The sequence below is a fragment of the Melitaea cinxia genome, chromosome 29 (assembly GCF_905220565.1).
Source record: "Melitaea cinxia chromosome 29, ilMelCinx1.1, whole genome shotgun sequence".
NCBI classification, from domain to species: domain Eukaryota; kingdom Metazoa; phylum Arthropoda; class Insecta; order Lepidoptera; family Nymphalidae; genus Melitaea; species Melitaea cinxia.
The window spans coordinates 2420567-2440893 of record NC_059422.1 but is presented as its reverse complement, the minus strand read 5'-3'; the positions used below and the strand labels follow the sequence as shown (position 1 = coordinate 2440893).

The window sequence follows — 20327 nt, the reverse complement described above, 5'->3', positions numbered from 1 at the left end:
AAACAGAATCAGCCAATGCAATTAGGAGTTTGTTGAATACGACATCTACTTGTCTTAAATTTTTGGAGAACTTAGGCATTAGCACTGAATCCAGCTACGCTAACGCGTCTGTCATTTACTTAGTCGTCTCAAAATTGGACACGGAATCTGTCAAACAATGGGAACAGCAGTTAAATATGAAATGTGATGAGTTGCCCACTTGGATACATTGAGGGATTATTTAGAGTACAGATTTAGGACATTAGAAATGATAGATACAAATGGTAACCGCGCCGCACAACCTTCAAAGTCAGCTGCTAAGTCGAAATCTTTTCACGCGTCATTAGAGAAGGAAAAGGAGAAGAAGTCAAAAGCTAAACAAGAGTGTCCGATGTGTCATGAAATTCATTATCTTAACCAGTGCAAGCGTTTTAGCCTTATGACACCTAAGCAAAGACAAGACTTTGTTCAAACTAGCAAATTGTGTTTTAATTATCTGGCACCAACTCATGCGGTTGTTAAGTGTCGTCAGTCGTTCAGCTGCAAGAAATGTGGGAGAAGACATCACACGATGCTACACTTTGAGAGAGAGAACCAGGAGCCAGCCAGTAACCTGGAACAGGCAGCCGCAGTGTCGTCGAGTGAACCACAACAGGAGAGGGCGAATACGACGCGAGGTGACACACACATAACTACTGCATTTTCTAGAGGAGAGCTACAACCCGACTGCGTGCTACTTGCGACGGCGAAGGTTAAGGTATTCCATTCTAATGGTTTTAAATACATAATTCGCGCTTTACTTGATCAGGGGTCACAAGCATCTTTTGTGTCTGAGTCAACTGTGCAGTTATTGGGTCTTGTACGTAAACCGGTAAGTGGCTGGGTGTCAGGTCTGGGGAATGGTCGTATGAAGATAAAAAACACGGTTACACTTCGCTTGGAATCACGTTATAATACAACTAGTTACATCCTAGTTAATGCTTATGTGTTGCATTCATTAACGTCACTGCTTCCTTCTACCAACGTGAGTCTAGTTTCTAAATGGTTAGAAATTGATAAGCTTCCTTTAGCGGATCCTACATACTCGACGCCAGGTAAGATTGATATTCTGTTAGGTGCAGAGGTTTATAGCGAAATATTACTCGATGGCGTTATGAAGCATCCTGCTTGTAATTTAATAGCACAAAACACAGTATTTGGATGGATTTTGTCAGGAAGAATGTCAAAGGGAGATCGAACGTTGGCAAAGGATAATCTCATTAGCAGGCACATACATATGAAAGAGGATGAGTTACTTAAAAGGTTTTGGGAAATGGAAAATGAGCCTAATTTAATAAAGAAAGAGATGACTAATAGCGAGAAAGTATGTGAAGATTTGTTTGATTCAACTACAGTGAGAGATGACGAAGGGAGATTTATAGTGAGATTGCCTTTTGCAACGGACGATCCTAAGTGTCAATATGGTAAAACAGAAGTGAGAGCAGTGAATAGGTTAGAAAGGTTAGAGAGAAAGTTATCGAAAGATTTAAAATTGAGAGAAGAATATAATAAGGTTATGAGTGAGTACTTGAGTATGAATCACATGAGAATGGTTTCTGAGAGTGAGTTGCAGAAATCAAAGGCTGTCTATCTTCCTCACCACGCTGTGGTGAGTGAAGATAAAGACACTACCAAGGTGAGAGTCGTCTTTGACGCTTCAAGCAAAGGTGACAACGGTGTATCACTAAATGACGAGCTTCTTGTTGGGCCAAGGTTACAACAAGATTTAAGGCACATCTTGATGAGATGGCGTCATCATAAAATCTGTATCGTAGCCGATATTGTCAAAATGTATCGAATGGTGAGAGTGGCGGGCAAGGACACAGATTTTCAGAGAATTGTCTGGAGATTCGACCCGTCCGAGCCTATACAACGTTACAAATTGTTACGTTTCCACCATCACCTTTCTACCACCGAACCGCAAGGCATCGCATGAATCTGCACCGCTATGTGGTTGAAATCCCACGATCTCGCACTAAACGATTTGCTTCCTCGTTCCTAATACGCACCGCAAAAATTTGGAATGCCCTTCCGGCTTCCGTTTTTCCAACGAACTATAACTTGGGTATCTTTAAATCAAGAGTGAATAGGCATCTTCTAGGCAAGCGCGCACCACCTTAGGCTGCATCTTCACTTGACTTCAGGTGAGATCGCAGTCAAGCGCTAGTCTATATATTTAAAAAAAAAAAAAAAAAAAAAAAAAAAAGTTTAACGTTCGGTACAGCATGCGCGCCATATCTAGCGGTCAAGGTATTGCACAGACTTGCTGAGTTAGAACAGAAAAGGTATCCATTAGCAGCGGCAATAACAAAACAGGGCTACTATATGGATGATTTGATGACTGGTTCTGATACGGTTAGTGAGGCAATCAAAATTTATGAGGAGATGAATGAGTTAATGAGGAGTGCAGGTTTTGAGTTACAGAAATGGAACAGTAATAATGAAAGGTTTTTAGAACAGATTGGAAAAATTGAGACAAGTGAAAGGCAAATTATTAAATTAAATGATTTAATCAAGGTGTTAGGATTGAGTTGGAATAGGAAGAATGATAATTTTGAATACGTAGTAGACTTACCTGAACCTAAGGATTTAGTCACTAAAAGACAAGTATTATCGGAAGTAGCGAGATTGTATGACCCATTAGGTTGGATTTCTCCAGTGGTAGTTAATGCTAAGATTTTAATTCAGAAACTGTGGAGTGGGTGTGTGGAGTGGGATGAAAGTTTGACGGACGAATTACATGATGAATGGCTAAAATACAGACAAGAGTTAGTGGATTTGAAGAATCTCAAAATACCTAGATGGTTAAATTTTACACAAGAGTGCAAGAGAGAGTTACATGTATTTTCAGATTCTTCAAAAACAGCCTTTGCGGCAGCAGTTTACACACGAGTGATTGATAGATCGAATAGAGTGTACGTACATTTACTGGCCGCGAAGACACGAGTTGCCCCGATCGTCAAAGAAATTTCTATACCCCGACTTGAATTGTGTGGTGCCACTTTAGCAGCCAAGCTTATTTGTGAAGTATCACAAGTTTTAGATATTCCTAAGAAACATCTCTATGGATGGACCGACTCCACCATAGTGTTAGCATGGCTCCAAGGAGGATCAAGTCGATGGGCTACATTTGTTAGCAACAGAGTGTCCACTATATTGAATATAATGGATTACCAGCAGTGGAGTCATGTCTCTTCCGAGACAAACCCCGCGGATTGTGCTTCGCGTGGTCTGTCACCCAAAGACTTGAGAGAGCATACGTTGTGGTGGAGAGGGCCGCAATGGTTATCAGAAGCTACTGTAAAAACAGAGAGCATACAAGTCGACACACATGAAGAGGAACGAATCAAGTCTTTAACCGTTTTATCTAACATTGAGGAAAATTTTATTTGGTCAAAATATTCATCTTTGAATAAACTATTAAAAATTGTTTCCTATTGTAGACGAGTTTTAAATTATAAATTAAAGAAAGATAATAGACCTAAATTACCTAAATATATCACATCAAGTGAAATGAACGAAACCTTATTAGGATGCATTAAACAAGTTCAGGAGCGCGAGTTTTTATTTGAGATAAAACAGTTAAATACTGAAGGATGTGTGCCTAAAAAGAGTAAATTACGATCTCTTTGTCCCTTTTTGGACCAAAAAGGGATATTAAGAGTAAGTGGACGCATAGCACAATCGGACGCGTGCTATGACATGAAGCACCCGATAATTATGCCTGGTAAACATCATTTTACCAAGGTTTTAATTGCGGATGGTCATGCCAAAACATTGCACGGTGGCCCACAGGCTATGTTAAACTTAATAAGAACCAAGTACTGGATCTTACGTGCTAAGGAACGTGTTAAAAATATTTTAGAGAATGCACTATTTGTATGAGATACTCAACAAAGAAGTCTACTCCTATAATGGGCCTGCTTCCAGAGGCACGGTTGAAACCCAGTAAGCCATTCAAATCTTCTGGTGTTGATTACTGTGGTCCTGTCTTACTAAGATTTTCACCAGGCCGAGGAGCTAAGTCTTATAAAGGTTACATTTGCATATTCGTGTGTATGGTCACACGAGCAGTCCATTTAGAAGCAGTAACTGATATGACTGCCAAGGGCTTTATTGCTGCGTTTAGGAGATTTACTGCTCGTAGAGGCCATTGTCAGGATATATACAGTGACAATGGCACTAATTTTGTTGGCGCATGTTGATAAGCAAATGCTAGAAATGTTTAACAGTGCCAAATCTTCTCTTCCTGGAGAAATAGCAGAGCTACTTTCTCTAGAAAGAACCAACTGGCATTATATTCCTCCCCACTCGCCTAACTTTGGCGGGCTATGGGAATCCTCGGTGCGTGGCACCAAAACCCATTTGAAAAAAGTAGTAGGGAATAGTACGCTTACTTACGAAGAAATGTCGACTGTCCTGGCGCAGGTGGAGGCGTGTTTAAACTCGAGACCGATTTCGTTGTTAAGCGATGACCCAAATGATCCTTTACCCTTGACACCAGGCCACTTCTTGGTAGGCGAACCTCTGCTAAATATTGCAGATGAGGATTACACTAATTCTAATGTTGTTGGTTTGGATAGATGGCGCTTAACGCAAAAAATTGTAACAGATTTCTGGAATAGATGGTATAAGGAATATCTAGTTAACTTAAATCAGTGGTATCAGTAGAACACTAAGCGTGATGAACCAGAAATAGGCGATATTGTTGTTTTGAAGGAAGACAATGTACCACCAGCTAAATGGTTACTTGGTAAGATTGTTAAAAAATATCCTGGACCCGATAATGTAACCCGTGTCGTATACGTAAGATGTAAAACAGGAGAATATAGGCGTCCAGTGAGTAAAATTTGTATTTTAACAAAATGAAATATATTTATCTATATAAATAAAAATGAATGTTGCCAATAGCATTACTCGAGAATGGTTCGACTAATTCGGATATTTTTTCGTATTTACCTATATTGTATTTTTGTTAGACCTTAAGGAATAAAAATAATAATTAAAAAAAAAAAAAATTATCTTGTACTATGATGAATTTTCCCAAACCTACTCTTTACCTGTGTTGCTAAGTGCAGTGGAGCTATGCTCCTGTATTGCTATATCTAGTTATATTCTAATAATGTATCTGTAAAACCGGTTTGTTGTCGATATAACTGATTTCAATGCGTTGTCGGCTGAAACGAACGCGCTTTGCGTTGATTTAATGTATTAAGTATTTATTTACTGTAATTAACAAGGATACTTGGTCAGGCTGTTATTCGATTACTTAAATTGTTTTTATTAAGAATTTCTTAAGAGTTTGTATTTACAATTAACACTTATTATGTTTTAAGTTTGCGTTTATATTTACACTAAGTTATGTTTTAAGTTTACGCATAAGTATTTCGATTTTATTTCTTAAGGGTTTTTGTTTACAGTAAACACTTATTACCTGTGTTTGAGTTTACGTTTGTGTTTGCACTTGTTATGTATTAGTTCATGCATAAGTATTTCTCATTTTTGTTAGAATATTAGAGTTGGATTGTTTTGTTAATATGTAGTTTAAAGAACTATGTTCTTTGGCGGGCGGAATGTCCAAACAGATTAAAATTTTGTGTTGTATACCTATAGACATGTTTATAGATAAACTATCTATGCGTGCATTTGCACAGTCCACTATGATGAATGATGGTCAAATCAGTCGCAAATAAACTTGCATTCAAACTACACGTCGTTTTCTTAAAACCAATCGCCGCAAGCAAATATCAACCTTATTCAATTGAACAGTTATTCAGTTGTTAACATTTCTCATAGGAAGAAACATATATGATTCTCAAAAAACTAAATTTAAAAAGGACGAATCAAGTAAGCATATTTAATTAGTGGTATTATAAATACGAAAATTATGAAACAATTTCAGGACATAGCATGAAAATGAACGTACTATTTGTGCTTAAATTTAAAATTAAGATTAACACGTTCGTCTATTACAAATCATCTGCATTAATAAAGTTCATGACATATCCAAAAATTGGTTTTTAATTTCACAGATATGTTTGACCTTCTCTTTAAACACCAACATGTCTACCTTTGCTTTCGTCCTCATCTGCGTCCAGGCCTGCTTGGTCCAGGTAAGACTTTAACTTATTCCTTCTACTGTTGAACCTCTTGTTTCTTTTCTAAAAGTTAAATATTTTTTTAGAATGTATAACGTTCACGGGACGGCATTAGAACGCGAAAGGGATGGACGGAGTATGGATAGTAAATACTGACGAGGATTTTTTAATGCATACACACTGTGACAGTAAGTCAGTCATCATCATTATCATCATTTCGACTGTGCATACGCAGCGGAATCACAGACGGGACGGGGCACACGCGGGACGGGACGTACTAACCGTCGTCGCCGATGATATTATTTCCTCCCCGTTCGTTTCACGTCCCGTTCCATCCGGGTAAAAACACGTTACGTATACATTGGCCTTTAATACAACTAGGTCGGCAAAGAAGCGTAAGACTCACCTAATGGTAAGCGGTTGATTATAATAATTGTAACGGTAGCCTGCAACACCAGAAGCGTCGTAAGCTCGTTGCCGACCTTACCCCCAAACCCTTCCAGGAGCTCTGGTCATCTTACTCACCACAGGAACACAATGCTACTTGAAAACAATATTACTTAGCTGTGATCTTCTATAAGGTCAAGGTACTAGCCCAGTCGGACTTCTCCAGATTTTGAGCAGGATATTTCCTGCTGTACCTCAGCTGCTTAATTTTATTGAGTTTTTGTAGATTTTCATCTACATAGCCTAGAATTAAAGTATAAAATAGTGCCAACATACTTTTAATAGCTTTTCAAATGCTTAAAAAATCATAAAATAGACAATCAGCTATGCAAGTAATTGTAAGCCAATCATTCAATATTTAGATACATTGTTTGTTACAAACCAAATTAAGAATACTGAACTTATTATAAATAGAAAACAGGTTAATTTCAGGTATAATAAAAAATTAAATAAAGCAGTATCGACTTGATCGTTTTATTTTTGAATTGCCAGTGTTAGAGTTTATATTCAGTAACGGTAAGCGCCGCAACCGCAACCGCAGCTGCCAGCGATGGTCACAGCTCCGGCGGCGGGAACGATGCCTTCGAATCCTACGGCACCGAGGATCGGCACCTGACCAGCGACCACGGTGGTACCAGCAACGCCCATCTCACCAGCAACAGCCACGTCACCGACTCCAGAGCCTCCGTAGGCAGCGTCACCGATGAAACCGTCTCTCAAGCCGATGCCGAAAGGTCCAGCAAGGCCGGTTCCAATACCGAGACCGTAGTCTCCAACGATTCCGTCTCTCAAACCAGAGCCGTAGGGTCCAGCACAGCCTTCTCTCAAACCGTAGCCGTAGGGTCCAGCAATACCAGCTTCCCAGCCCAAAGTACCAAGGCACTGGCTGTAAACATTCTACGACAAAAACAAGCCCTTTAGATGGAAATCAAAAGAACAATACAATTTGCAAGCACTTGAAAATATAAAGAAATATTTCACATCTTACCTGGACCAAGCAAGCCTGGACGCAGAGGAGGAGAAAAGCGAATGTAGACATACTGGTGTATTTGCTCGACGAGAAGGTCAGACAATGTCTGTGATGTTGGGAATTCATGCTTATATAGCTTGAACTTTATTCAGTTTGATATGTTGCAAATAGAATACGTGTTTATCATTATATTTTCTCAATTACATAAACACGGCTAACATTTTTTTATGACTTTAGTATTTTCCTACGAAAACAAAGTATACAACGTAATACACTCCTAATCATTCTGCTCTGATTTACTCCTTCTTTATATAAAAAAAAAGAAAACTATTTTTGTACGATAAATACATACTCATATAGTTTTAGATTTATAAGGTCTTTACTGGAGTCGTAACAAAGAGGATATGCTACTCACTAGTTCTTCTTAGAACTGTCGTCAAGAATTTTCCTAAAAAAAAAACACATTAAAAATTTAAATTGCGAGATAAGGTAAAATAGGCCAGTAACATAATCGTACTGAATTTCATTGAATAATATTGCATTTGGATAACGTAGCATCAACGACGGAAATATCACGTTTTGGTTTACAACTTACGTTAAACTTAAGTTTTCTTCACTTTACGCTGATAATATTTTATGAGTATAAATAGTCGATGCTTTTCGTTTTTAACTATTGTACCAGTTTGTGCTTAAACGGAAAACATGTTCAAGGCTGTTGTTTCTGTTTGCGCCCTGGCGCTCATGATCCAGGTAAAGAAATTACTAAAAGCTTACTCGTATGTGGTATAATTTTGAATTTTTTTCCATGTAATCTATGTTTTATAGTAATTATTTAAAAATGTTTTAAGCCGTAACATTTTCTTTTCAGTCCGGCGCTGGTGCGTGCCTGGGAGCTGGATTGGCTGCGCCTTACGGTCTGGCCGGTTCTTACGGAGCATTCGGAGCTTCGGATGGACTTGGTTTATACGGAGCTAACGACGGTTTTGGTGCTTGCGGTGCTTACGGCGCCATTGACGGTTTCGGTGCTTACGGTGCTTTTGAAGGAATTGGCCCTTACGGAGCGTACGGACCTCGTGCCTTAGCTGCTTCCAATGGCGAAGGTCTGGCTGTATCAAGTGCTTCCACCTACCCAGCTGGAGTATCCGTGTTATCCGAAAACGCCATTGAAGGGCCTCTCGCAGTCACCGGTGCTCTGCCGTTCTTGGGAACCGTGGCTCTAGAAGGAGCTGTGCCAACTGCCGGTTCTGGTGCTGTCAACTACGGCTGTGGCAATGGAGCCGTCGCCATATTGGCTGAGGACCTCGCCCCCGCTGGCATCGCTGGTCCACTCGGCTACGGCATCGGTGCCCGGGGTGCTGAAGGTTTCGGCTACGGTCCTTATGGCTATGGAATCAATGGCCTTGCTGGACCCTTCCGTGGCGGCTGTGGATGTGGCGCATTAATCTAATGACTGGCTTTAGACTGCGTGATGAAACGTTGTCTATTTTGGTAAAATCTGACTGCATTAATTTGAAATTATTTAACAAATCAAATAAAATTCATATTATACATAATAATTATGTTGTCTCATTCTGGCTATGGCTCACCAATACTGTAGTATAGTATTTTTTTATTATTATTTAATGATCTGTAGTTTGTTAAGCTGAGCAGTTTGGAATCAGCTTTCACGTGATTACTGTTTGCAAATATTATCAGGTTTCTCACACCATTTTTCACTCATTATTATATGAATCCCAGCTCATTTGCTCTGAATTTTTTTTTACATTTTAGTATAACGATCGATGTTTACACTTACTGATTCATTTTTCATTCAAATTGTGAGGTGTACCATTGCCTATAGTCATTTCCTATATAAAGATATATACCTTTCAAACCTTCTCGATTGTTAAAATGTGTAATTTGATTATTTCAATTAGCTGACCCAGTAGATTTACCGCCTTCAAACAAAGAAACCACTTTAGTTTATAATATACTCCTTATCATTTTCGATATCACAGGGATACAGCTTGTTTCATCCTTTTTTATTTCAAACTTTTGTGTTCCTAAAGTGACCTGAACAGTGATGAAAAATACAATTCAATTTAATAATAAAAGACCATCCTCCCATAACTATGGTCCTTGTAACGTATCCGAAATGTCGAGTATGTGAAAAACCTAATAAACGGCGATACAATTTGAAAAAGTTGCTTCATTATAATTAGTGAAATTCACGTAAACATTAGAAAATAAAGACCATGCTTAGGTTTAAAATGTATAAGTAGGCACAAGGAAATATACACGACTATCGGCGCTATTGGTTGGGAAACTGGATTAGACGGACCCTAGGGCTACGTTTGGAGGGATGGTCTTACTGGACCCTATGACTTGGGTTTGACAGACGGTATCTGGACCCTTTGGCTTCGAATTGAGAGACGGTTTCATTGATGAAACTGCCTACGGAGGCACCGGAGTCGGTGATGTGGCGGTCGCTGGTGAGATGGGTGTTGCTGGTACCACCCTGGTTGCCGGTCAGGTGCCAATTCTCGGTGCTGTAGAATTCGGCGCCGTTGTTCCTGCAGCTGGAGATGTAACCATCGCTGGCAGCAGTGGTTTTTTGCAACCTCCATAATAGCTTATAATTAATGTTCATTGGTGGAACCCGTATATTTAATTTTGTATTTTACTCAAATCCATCTAAGGATTTGAATAATCGGCTGTTAGTATCAGATTGCGAGCAGTTATTGCTATTGATGTGTTTTGTGATTTATCCAAGTCATTTGATTGCGTGATCCAGATAATTCTATTAAACCAACTCTTATCTTACTAATATAATTCAACACGTATCATTTAACAGAACAAAGCCTTCTGAATATGTGCTAAAATGATTATATCACGGGGATTAATGTCAGGTCCTGTACTGTTTGTAATATATTATGTCATTCGGAATTTTATGTTAATGACCATTCAAAAGCGCTGTGTAGCCTGCTTGAACAAAGTAATTTTTGATTTTGAACAAACATTTGTACATTAGATAGAAGAAAAATTTTCTTCGTATTTACATTGAAATTAATTACATTAATTATATATGTACAAATTTTTTCGATGACTTGCCGCTATCTTGTCAGTAGTGACAGGATTCCGTTGCTGTAGAAATTTTGGGACTTCTCGATCGATTCTCAGATTTTCGGCTATATTGTAAGTACTCAAAAGTCAATCTGGCTCCACTTTTTTCAAAATTTCGTCACGTTTATTCCTACATTAAAGTTTCCTAACCGAAAACGCTTAAACCAATTATTTGCTACTCTAACTGATACTGCATGAGGTACGTCACGAAGTTTTTTCGTGGTTTGAGTCGCATTTTCCCTTTTTTTAAGGGTTTACCTATTTTGGCGGACTGAAAATCAAATGAATAGTGGCGGAAAACTGTTTTTTTTTTCTTTATAACTTTATTCATTATTTTTTAATTCATTCATGTTCATGGTAGATATAAAAATCAACCAACCAAAAATATTTTATTGCAACTTATTACTAGAAAATACTAAAAGACTTCTTTGGCAACATATTTCGAAACTGTGTTGTGTCACACAAATTATTAATAATTATTTATTAATTGTTTTTAAAGTGAAATTTGCAAATTAATCATTATAGCTATTTACAAATGATATCCATAATCTATTCCGTAATTAGCAAATATGTTAATCACGTGATATAAGTAGACTACTTAATTATGTTGAGTTCAGCCAAAAATAGTTTTATTTTAAAGAATAATTACAGTAATTTATCATATTTTGTAGTAATTTTGATGCGTCAAAAATAAATAGTAAAACACACACATTAATGTAATTTGGATTTTATTGTATTGTATCCGTTGAAATTTTCGAGACTTAAAACTCATTTTAAAAGGATGTTGTCACGTTATTTTCAAACAACCAAGAGCCAGTTCTTAGATTAAAGCACCACATCCACATCCGGAACGGAACGGTCCAGCCAGGCCATTAATTCCATAGCCGTGAGAACCGTAGCCCAAACCCTCGGCACCCCAGGCACCAATGCCATAGCCGAGTGGACCAGCGTTGCCAGCGGGGGCGAGGTCCTCAGCCAATATGGCGACGGCTCCATTGCCGCAGCCGTAGTTGACAGCACCAGACCCGGCAGTTGGCAGAGCTCCTTCTAGAGCCACCGTTCCCAAGAACGGCAGAGCGCCGGTGACTGCAAGAGGTCCTTCAATGGCGTTTTCGGATAAAACGGATACTCCGGCTGGGTAAGCGGAAGCGCTTGATACAGCCAGTCCTGCACCGTTCGAAGCAGCTAAAGAACGAACTCCAAGTTCACCTCGAGCACCGAAAGCTCCAAAGCCGTCGTAAAGGCCGCTATAAGCACCGAAGCCGTCGTAAGCTCCGTAAGGACCAAGAGCACCGTAAGCTCCATATATACCATCTCCAATGCATGCGCCAGCAATGGACTGTAAAAAAATGTATGGTTTATCAAAATCACATTTTAAAATTCATGTACACAATCAAAATTTGTAATTTTTATCATGTTTATTACCTGTACCATGAGCGCAAGAGCGCAGACAGAAAGCACGGCCTTGAACATGTTTACTGTTTGAACACAAACTTTACAGTGATTGAAGATGGAAAACACCTTCTATTTATACGAAAAAACCTCTAATCTACATATCCTGACCATACCTGAGAAAACTTTGTAATTTAATTTTATCGTATACTTACTATAAATGAGACGTGACAATTTTGACATTTATTGATTCAATGGCCTTACTTGCGACTTTGTCCGCAATTCATCACATTTTCCAAAAGCTATCAGTATACTTTTTATTCTTCAGTAGATATTCATCCTCTCACTTGAGAACGAAATAGGATTATTAGTTGAAATTATGATTAGTTTCGTCTAAATTTATTCATATCAAAATACAGTTAAACAAAAATGAAAAACTACATTTTTTGATTCAGTATTGATTATATTCCCTGGAAATAACTTTTCTAAATAACGGCTTGTAAAAAAGGTTTATTACATTATATTTAGAAGTAAAATAAATTTTTTGTTGTTCTTTCAAACTCAGTTTTAAATCAATATCGTCAATAAAAAGACAATTCATAAGAAATTTCGAGTTTTGCACTCGTTTTTCTACCAATAGCAGTAGCGGTTGTCATAGGCTAAACATATTTAAGCATAGTAAAAATTTTCATACAAGTACAACCTTAAATTATTTTTATATCGTCTTGTATAAGATACAACAAGACAAAAACATTAAATTATCCATCAAAATGAGATCGTATGAATATATTTCAAAATAACAAGGATTCTGTTTCTTAAACTGACTTCAAAAAAGAAGGAGGAAGAAGAAAAGACGGGGGGTATAACTTCGTCGTTTATGAACCGATTTTGATCATTCTTTTTTGTTGGAAAGGAGATATCCCAAGAGTACTGATAAATAGTACCCATAATAAGGAAACCAGGATCTGATGATGGAATCCTAGAGAAATCGAGGGGAACCCTAGAAAATCATAGTGACGACTAGTGCATTTGTTAATTTTTCTCGTCTACTTATGTTGTATTACTTGTCGATGCAATCGATGTCGTTTTTTTTCGTTTGCTAGCAAACACAATTATTTCTACTTAAACATAGTTTTGTTGACGAGATAAATGTCTTCAAATTTAGCGAATACGAATTTAGGTAGGTAAGTGCTGTAAAATTAAAATGAAATATTTGTAATTTGTAGTAAAATATTTTATCAAAAAGCCAAAAAAGATACTCTAACTAACTTAAACTGATAAATATAGAAAACAAAAAGAAAACACACGCAATTTTTAGCTTAAAAAAATAAATAAAGATAAGCACGTTCGTCTATTACAACACATCTGTTTCAATAAAGGATAAGACCTATATAAACTTCTGTACCTTATTTCACAAACATTGTCTGACCTTCTCTCGTCAAACACACACCAAAATGTCTACTTTCGCTTTCCTCCTCCTCTGCGTCCAGGCTTGCTTGGTCCAGGTAAGACTTTCGTTTATTTCTTCGACTGACGAACTTTTAGTTCCTCTTCTAAATATAAACTATTTTATTTTTTAGAATGTATACAGTCAGTGCAATGGTGCTCTTGGCTGGGATGCCGGGTTAGCTGGACCCTACGGCTACGGTTTGAGAGACGGTATCGCTGGACCCTATGGCTTCGGATTGGGAGACGGTATTGCTGGACCCTATGGCTTCGGTTTGAGAGATGGTTTCATCGGTGAAGCTGCCTATGGAGGCACTGGAGTCGGTGATGTGGCTGTCGCTGGTGAGATGGGCGTCGCTGGTACCACCCTGGTCGCTGGTCAGGTGCCGATCCTCGGTGCAGTAGGATTCGAAGGCATCGTTCCCGCCGCCGGAGCTGTGACCATTGCTGGCAGCTGCGGTTGTGGTTGTGGCGCTTTCCATTACTGAACAACAATTCGAACATCGACACTGCAAAAATGATATAAAATAAATGATATTGCTCTACTTTGGTTTTTACTGGAACTTCCAATTTCATTTTTGATATTTGTTGTAATAAAATAATTTTTAACAAAAAATACAACCGACTTCAAACAGGAAACTAAAAAGTGAAAAATAAATTTACTTAGTACAAAGTAATTCGTATTTTGATTTAGTTAATCAGAAATGATTAAATAAATATTTTATAATTTTGAAGTCGGTACCAAGTAAAACAATAACTACTCCAGTATCTACTCGTAAGTTGTATTCAGTTTTCTTTCATAATTTGTTTCATTGACTATTTACTTTGAATACTGTTATCATTCTGTTATTGTTTTGACATAACTAATAATATTTTTTGTACTTGTTTGTTATGTGTGTTGTTTGTATTTGTTATTGTAGTCAGGTTGTTGTAGTATTTACTTGGCACCGACCTTAAAATAAAAAAATATTTATTTAATTATTTCTGATTAACTAAATCAAAATACGAATTACTTTGTACTAAGTAAATTTATTTTTCACTTTTTAGTTACCTGTTTGAAGTCGCTTGTATTTTTTGTTAAAAATTATTTTATTTTACAATTTTTAGTGATGGGTAGACCTAACAAGGATGCTTTTTCTCTTGTGTCGGGGGTCCGGAAACATACACAATACACAGGCACAAACACCCAGATCATGACAAACATCTATATGGCCAATACAAATGTCTGTCTTGCGCGGGGATTGAACCTACTAACGCCAGCGCAACAGCCAGTGTTGTGACCACTGCGCTAACGCGTCGACATACTATGAGTAAAGTTCGCTATCAGGTGTACGTAATAACAACCGGGACTGAGAGCCTAGCGTGTTCTCCGAGGCTAGGTTGGGAGAACCACAAGGATTAATAACTAGACCGAAAATAAATATTTGTATAAACATAAATATCCACTCCGAGCGGGAATAGAACCTGAGTGTTTATGAGCTCCATCATCAAACCTGGTCCTGCGACACAGATGATCACACAACAGGTAATTGCTATAAATCGTTGAAAAGTTCCCTCGATTATCTTTCGTCTCCATCATTAGACTGTGATGGCACTTGTAACTCATATAGGTGCAAAGTTCTCATCAATCATAGATGAAGTAAAAAAAAGTAGATAATGCGCGGCCTTTGTTGTTACTGAAGCCACAAAACTCGGCTCCTTCAAGTAAACACACGCGCTCACGCACACATATGCATCAAACTACGCTCATTTTCGTTAGTATCTCACAGGGCCTCGTACAGTAACTTTGCCTACAAAATGCTGTTCTTATGTAATTAAATGGTGCAAAAACAATACCAAAGTGAACAAAAAGTCTAAAGAAATATCGTTTCACACGTAAGTACATACAACACTTTATATTTTTTGTTATTCCAATATAATATTGAGGTTATCCTAGATTTTTATTTTTGTGTTACCCACATTAGGAATTCTAAACATTTTTTGAATATCATATCAAAAATTGACCGCTCCAGCGGGGTTCGAACCCGCGTCTCCGACTTGCCGTGTCAATTTTTGATATGATATTCAAAAAATGTTTAGAATTCCTAATGTGGGTAACACAAAAATAAAAATCTTGGATATTAAAAATAGCACGGTGTCGTCTCCTGTCAAAGATTTTCATTGTAATATGAAACTTTGAATAGTTACGGGTTTCTGTAAAGAGCTCACTATAGACGGCGCCACGGTTCGCTTAAACCGAAAATTAAAAATTATCATATCGAAAATTTCGCTCGAGCGGGTGCATCGTTCCATAGCCTAATTGGCTAGAGCGCCGACACGGCAAGTCGGAGACGCGGGTTCGAACCCCGCTGGAGCGGTCAATTTTTGATATGATATTCAAAAAATGTTTAATATTGAGGTTATTCGGAACTTATAATTTCTATACCCCGAAATGACGTACCGAGGGAGTGTTACCAGTAATTCTTATTTCCATAAGCCCGAAATGCGGGTAAGTAAATTGTAGGCAATCATAGAAAAATAATTAAGTAGAAATTGGACATCATTATTGTTTTTTTTTTATCGTTTGATTTTATGTTTTACCTAAATTGAAGTCAATATGAATTTTTAACTCGTTTGTGTCTGTTTAAATTTGTGAATTAACTACTCATATTTTACGACTAAATATCATGATTTTAGGTTTCCAACGAATATTTTAATAGGAGATAGATAGAATAGGTAGCTGCTGTGTAGTCACATGAGCTGAAATGAACTACAACGACAGCCATCCTCATCTGTTTGTTCAAACCATTTTGATAAAGCTGACATGTACGGTACAAAACTACTTACTACTAGGTATTTTAATGTTGAATTTTTTGTTCTACGACCTACCGGATGAGTCTAAAATTAGTCGTTAACCAAGATTCAATCTTTAATACACCTAGAAAACATAAACTAAGAGAAAAGTAAAAAAAACAGAAACTTTATTTAAAAAAAAAGTAAAAAAATTAAATCATTACAGCAAAGAGTTAGTCGTCTTTAAAACAGGAACTTGCCCTTCAGAGGAATCATCAATTACTTAAAAACGCAATTTTCATTGACATAGATTTATATAATTCATTAAATCAAAACATGGCTGCAATAGATTTATTTAACAATTTGAAGCAAAAAAAGGAGTAAATATATTTAAAAATATAAACAGATTTTTATTTTCGCATACCCATTTTACCTATATTAAATTAATTGTGTTTAATCCCATTTAATAAAATTTTCAGGGACTTTTTTTAAAAAGTGTCAACACTTCACTCACACATATTTAAAAAAGTGGCTTCACTTTTTTGTTCTAAGTGCGTTATCTATTTTTTTTACTTGATCTATGTCATCAATAGAAACGAATTAAGTTCAAACAGCAGGTAATTGCTATAAGTCGTTGAAGAGTTCCCCTCGACTATCTTTCGTCTCCATCATCAGACTGAAATGGTACTTATAACTCATACGTATGCAAAGTTCTCATCAATAGAAACGAATTAACTTCAAACAGCAGGTATAGTTCGCGTCATGTAAAAAGAACGCTGAAAGAAACTGGAGGGGGTGCGTTTGCGCATGGGTATACTCGCGCACAAGTACTACTGTTTTATTTTTTAATTAGGCTTTCACTCGCGGCTTCGTATAATGGTTATTGGTAGGTACATTAAAAAATACTAGAAATACAAGTGCGAATAATTCGGACTAAATAAGTATAATAATTATCACTTTACAAAATCACAATTTTTTTTTTAAACAAAAGCAATAACAAATTTTTTATTTATTGAAATGTCGTATTCAAAAATAATAATTATCTGTACTCTCGATATTCGTATCTTAATAGTTTTTATGTGTTTAAAATGATAAATTGATAATTGTTTTTTAGTGAAATAAATAGTAAATGGAGAATTTTGTAATTTAAAACTTTTGTGCGCGATAATAATTTGAGTCGACGTCGAACTGTCAACCGCTGTCAACCAATAGCACACCGGTAAGCATGCGACAGTGATAAACACTCCCGTCCCCCTACCCCGTACCACCAAATAGACCGATAAATCGCTTCTGCGCAGCTTCAAGGCCAGCGTTCTTTTTACATGACGCGAACTATAATTGCTATAAATCGTTAAAGAGTTCCCTCGACTATATTTTGTCTCCATCATCAGACTGTAATGGCACTTATAACTCATACAGGTGCAAAGTTCTCATCAATAGAAACGAATTAAGTTCAAAAAGCAGGTAATTGCTATAAATTATTGAAGAGTTCCCTCGACTATCTTTCTTCTCCATCATCAGATCGACTCCAGACCTTTGTTAAATAGTAGTGCTTTATAGTACTTAATGAAAACATGATTAAATTTACTAGTCACCCTTACGATTTTTATTTATTTATTTAATTACGTACAGAACAGGTTACAGCCATTAAAAGATATAGAAATAGTTCATACATAACATAATATCTAGGTTGAAACCCTTAATGTGTACGACATACAGTAACATAGTACACTAAGCAGAACAGAAGTGGATGGAATGCAATATACATATATAAATTTAAACTTAAAAACTAAGATTGCTTAACAAGTTATATTTATTAAAATTTTGGTTTTGAAAGAAGCGAGAGAACAGTGATAGATGTCTATATCGATACACGTACTGACAAGCTGGTTGTACTGGCGACACATACGAGATAAAAGATTATAATAAGAGGTGTTATTACGATAAACATCAAGAGAGCACACCTTAGGCCTTCTAATACGATAGTTTATGTTAAAGTTAAGTTGAGACAGCAAGTATGGTGAGTCAATGAAGTAATTAATTATTTTGTAAAGTGTCATAAGATCTAAATATTTACGACGACAAGCCAGAGATATCATTTGGAACTTTTTCATTCTTTCTTCGTAAGTGTGGAGCTCGCAATGCAGGTCGAGACGAAAACAGACCGATTTAAGAAAACGCTTTTGTATTCCTTCTATGCGGTTAACATGAACGATGTAATTAGGCGACCAGATCACAGTGTTGTACTCTAATATGCTTCTTACGAGAGCATGATACAAAGCTAAATAAGATGAAGCCTTTTTAAAAGGTTTAGACACTCTTAGAATAAATCCAAGTAAACTTGAAGCTTTTTGGTTAATAAAGTCATAATGCGTACGAAAACTTAATTCTTTGTCAAAAATAACACCTAAGTCTTTGATTTCAGTTTTACGGGATAAATTGTAATTTTTTATGGAATAATTAAAATTAATAGGGAATTTCTTTTTTGTAAAAGAAACAACAAAGCATTTGTTAACATTAAGGTCCATCTCATTCACTTCGCACCATCTTGCCATGGTATCTAAATCTCCTTGGAGCTTCATGGCATCGTTGATGCAAGTAATGGTCTGATAAATTTTTAAATCATCGGCATACAAAAGACAGGGACTTTTTAAGCACAACGTAAGATCATTCACAAAAATATTAAAAAACAATGGGCCTAAATGTGACCCTTGAGGAACGCCGGATGGTACCGTAAAGACAGATGAAAGTTCACCTTTTAGAGCAACCAACTGAGTTCTTCTGCTTAAATAAGATTCCACCCATCTTAAAAGATTACCATGAACACCATATCGTGCCAACTTATGTGTTAAAATGGAATGATTGACTCGATCAAAAGCTTTAGAGAAGTCGGTGTATGATGGGAGTCTGGTGAACACAATGGTTCAGCCTCACACGTGGAACATTCAATTGAGAATAAAATGAGATCGAGGTACCGATTGATGCGATTAGGAATACCATTGAACTGCACCAAGTCACACACATTCACAAACTCAATCAAATAGTTAGCTTTATTATCTTGAGGAGATACCGCAGAATAATCCAAGGCGTCCCCATTTTTCATCCATTTAATATGTGGTGTGTTAAAATCACCAATTAAAACAAACTCGTCAATTGATTTTGCATCCATTATAATTTTAGTACACGAGTTATAAAATAGCTCAAGTAGATCAATAGAGATATCCGGTGGTAAGTAACAAATACAAATATGAATTGATTTATGAGAGTCATTGTTCGGCAATACAGTTATCCATAAATCTTCAACCATACTATCCCAAGAATAACGCCTAATAACATTATGCTCTCTCTTAATACCCAAGAGCACACCACCCCCATCGCCCTTTCCTATACATGTTGTACAACGATCTCTGCGAAAAATATTGTAGCGTGTATCGAGTATTTCATTATCATATACGGAATTATTGAGATTGGTCTCAGTTAAGCAAATTACATCATAGTCATTGTTCAAAACATTAGAATATATTTCATTAATTTTAGTTCTAATCCTATTAACATTCTGATAAAAAATTTCCATAATAAAAACGCAAACTAGTACAACTGAAATGAAACATCCTGATAGAAAAAGAAAAATAAGAGGTTGAATTTTTAAGGCTTTTGAAGCTTATTTAAAATTTCATGATTCTTTATCCAGATGGCAGGACTATCATCGTCACGTCTAGCGAAAATCTTTCCAAAGCGTACCCATACATACTTATAATTATGAGATTTTGTTAATTTACGAGATTCAGAGTATAACATTTTTAAAGTTGGTGAAAGATGTTCGCTCACAAATATTTTCTGATGTTCTCCATTGATGTCCAAATGTGTTGATCCTAGTCTATCATTACGATGAGCCTTGTTAAAGCGATAAAATGCAGACAAAATTTCATCTCGTTGAGAAGTAGAAGATAGACACACAAGTATGTTACGAGGCCGCCCGGAATTATCTATTTTTGAAAGTTTCCGTAAGTCTTTTAAGTAGTTATTTTTGAAAGTTTCCCTCGATTTCTCTGGGATCCCATCATCAGATCCTGGTTTCCTTA

General features: G+C 36.8%; 6 protein-coding genes across 6 annotated transcripts; 4 read left to right on the top strand and 2 right to left on the bottom strand.

Moving 5' to 3' along the window:
* The first annotated feature begins 247 nt into the window (after positions 1 to 247).
* Positions 248 to 3903, top strand: LOC123667707. Its single transcript, XM_045601548.1, has 2 exons — positions 248 to 1892; positions 2261 to 3903. Exons 1-2 carry the CDS (start codon positions 248 to 250, stop codon positions 3901 to 3903), a joined length of 3288 nt encoding a protein of 1095 aa, XP_045457504.1.
* Positions 3904 to 4194: 291 nt separating this feature from the next.
* LOC123667706 lies at positions 4195 to 4689 on the top strand. The gene has a single exon (XM_045601547.1). It carries the CDS (start codon positions 4195 to 4197, stop codon positions 4687 to 4689), a length of 495 nt encoding a protein of 164 aa, XP_045457503.1.
* A 1391-nt stretch (positions 4690 to 6080) lies between these two features.
* On the top strand, positions 6081 to 10141 carry LOC123667705 (fibroin heavy chain-like). Its single transcript, XM_045601546.1, has 5 exons — positions 6081 to 6131; positions 7062 to 7307; positions 8245 to 8283; positions 8402 to 8968; positions 9911 to 10141. The coding sequence occupies exons 1-5, from the start codon at positions 6081 to 6083 to the stop codon at positions 10139 to 10141; spliced, it is 1134 nt and encodes a 377-aa protein (XP_045457502.1).
* LOC123667901 (chorion class CA protein ERA.1-like) lies at positions 7022 to 7633 on the bottom strand. Its single transcript, XM_045601734.1, has 2 exons — positions 7552 to 7633; positions 7022 to 7460 (listed from the first exon to the last, which is right to left on the bottom strand). The coding sequence occupies exons 1-2, from the start codon at positions 7600 to 7602 to the stop codon at positions 7071 to 7073; spliced, it is 441 nt and encodes a 146-aa protein (XP_045457690.1). The 5' UTR covers positions 7603 to 7633; the 3' UTR covers positions 7022 to 7070.
* A 1205-nt stretch (positions 10142 to 11346) lies between the features above and the next one.
* Positions 11347 to 12135, bottom strand: LOC123667900 (chorion class B protein PC10-like). The gene is made up of 2 exons (XM_045601733.1): positions 12061 to 12135; positions 11347 to 11974 (listed from the first exon to the last, which is right to left on the bottom strand). The coding sequence occupies exons 1-2, from the start codon at positions 12106 to 12108 to the stop codon at positions 11456 to 11458; spliced, it is 567 nt and encodes a 188-aa protein (XP_045457689.1). The 5' UTR covers positions 12109 to 12135; the 3' UTR covers positions 11347 to 11455.
* Positions 12136 to 13443: 1308 nt separating this feature from the next.
* Positions 13444 to 14018, top strand: LOC123667902 (chorion class A protein Ld2/Ld41-like). Its single transcript, XM_045601735.1, has 2 exons — positions 13444 to 13532; positions 13608 to 14018. The coding sequence occupies exons 1-2, from the start codon at positions 13482 to 13484 to the stop codon at positions 13959 to 13961; spliced, it is 405 nt and encodes a 134-aa protein (XP_045457691.1). The 5' UTR covers positions 13444 to 13481; the 3' UTR covers positions 13962 to 14018.
* The last annotated feature ends 6309 nt before the right edge of the window (positions 14019 to 20327 follow it).

Coding starts and splice junctions, on each gene's coding strand:
- LOC123667901 (XM_045601734.1), bottom strand. CDS start 7,602: ATGTCTACATTCGCTTTTCTCCTCCTCTGCGTCCAGGCTTGCTTGGTC. Junction 7,461..7,551: donor TCCAGGCTTGCTTGGTCCAG/GTAAGATGTGAA, acceptor TTTTTGTCGTAG/AATGTTTACAGCCAGTGCCT.
- LOC123667902 (XM_045601735.1), top strand. CDS start 13,482: ATGTCTACTTTCGCTTTCCTCCTCCTCTGCGTCCAGGCTTGCTTGGTC. Junction 13,533..13,607: donor TCCAGGCTTGCTTGGTCCAG/GTAAGACTTTCG, acceptor TTTATTTTTTAG/AATGTATACAGTCAGTGCAA.
- LOC123667900 (XM_045601733.1), bottom strand. CDS start 12,108: ATGTTCAAGGCCGTGCTTTCTGTCTGCGCTCTTGCGCTCATGGTACAG. Junction 11,975..12,060: donor CTCTTGCGCTCATGGTACAG/GTAATAAACATG, acceptor ATTTTTTTACAG/TCCATTGCTGGCGCATGCAT.
- LOC123667706 (XM_045601547.1), top strand. CDS start 4,195: ATGGCACTAATTTTGTTGGCGCATGTTGATAAGCAAATGCTAGAAATG.
- LOC123667705 (XM_045601546.1), top strand. CDS start 6,081: ATGTCTACCTTTGCTTTCGTCCTCATCTGCGTCCAGGCCTGCTTGGTC. Junction 6,132..7,061: donor TCCAGGCCTGCTTGGTCCAG/GTAAGACTTTAA, acceptor TGCCAGTGTTAG/AGTTTATATTCAGTAACGGT. Junction 8,969..9,910: donor GTGGCGGCTGTGGATGTGGC/GCATTAATCTAA, acceptor TGGGTTTGACAG/ACGGTATCTGGACCCTTTGG.
- LOC123667707 (XM_045601548.1), top strand. CDS start 248: ATGATAGATACAAATGGTAACCGCGCCGCACAACCTTCAAAGTCAGCT. Junction 1,893..2,260: donor CCCGTCCGAGCCTATACAAC/GTTACAAATTGT, acceptor CGCCATATCTAG/CGGTCAAGGTATTGCACAGA.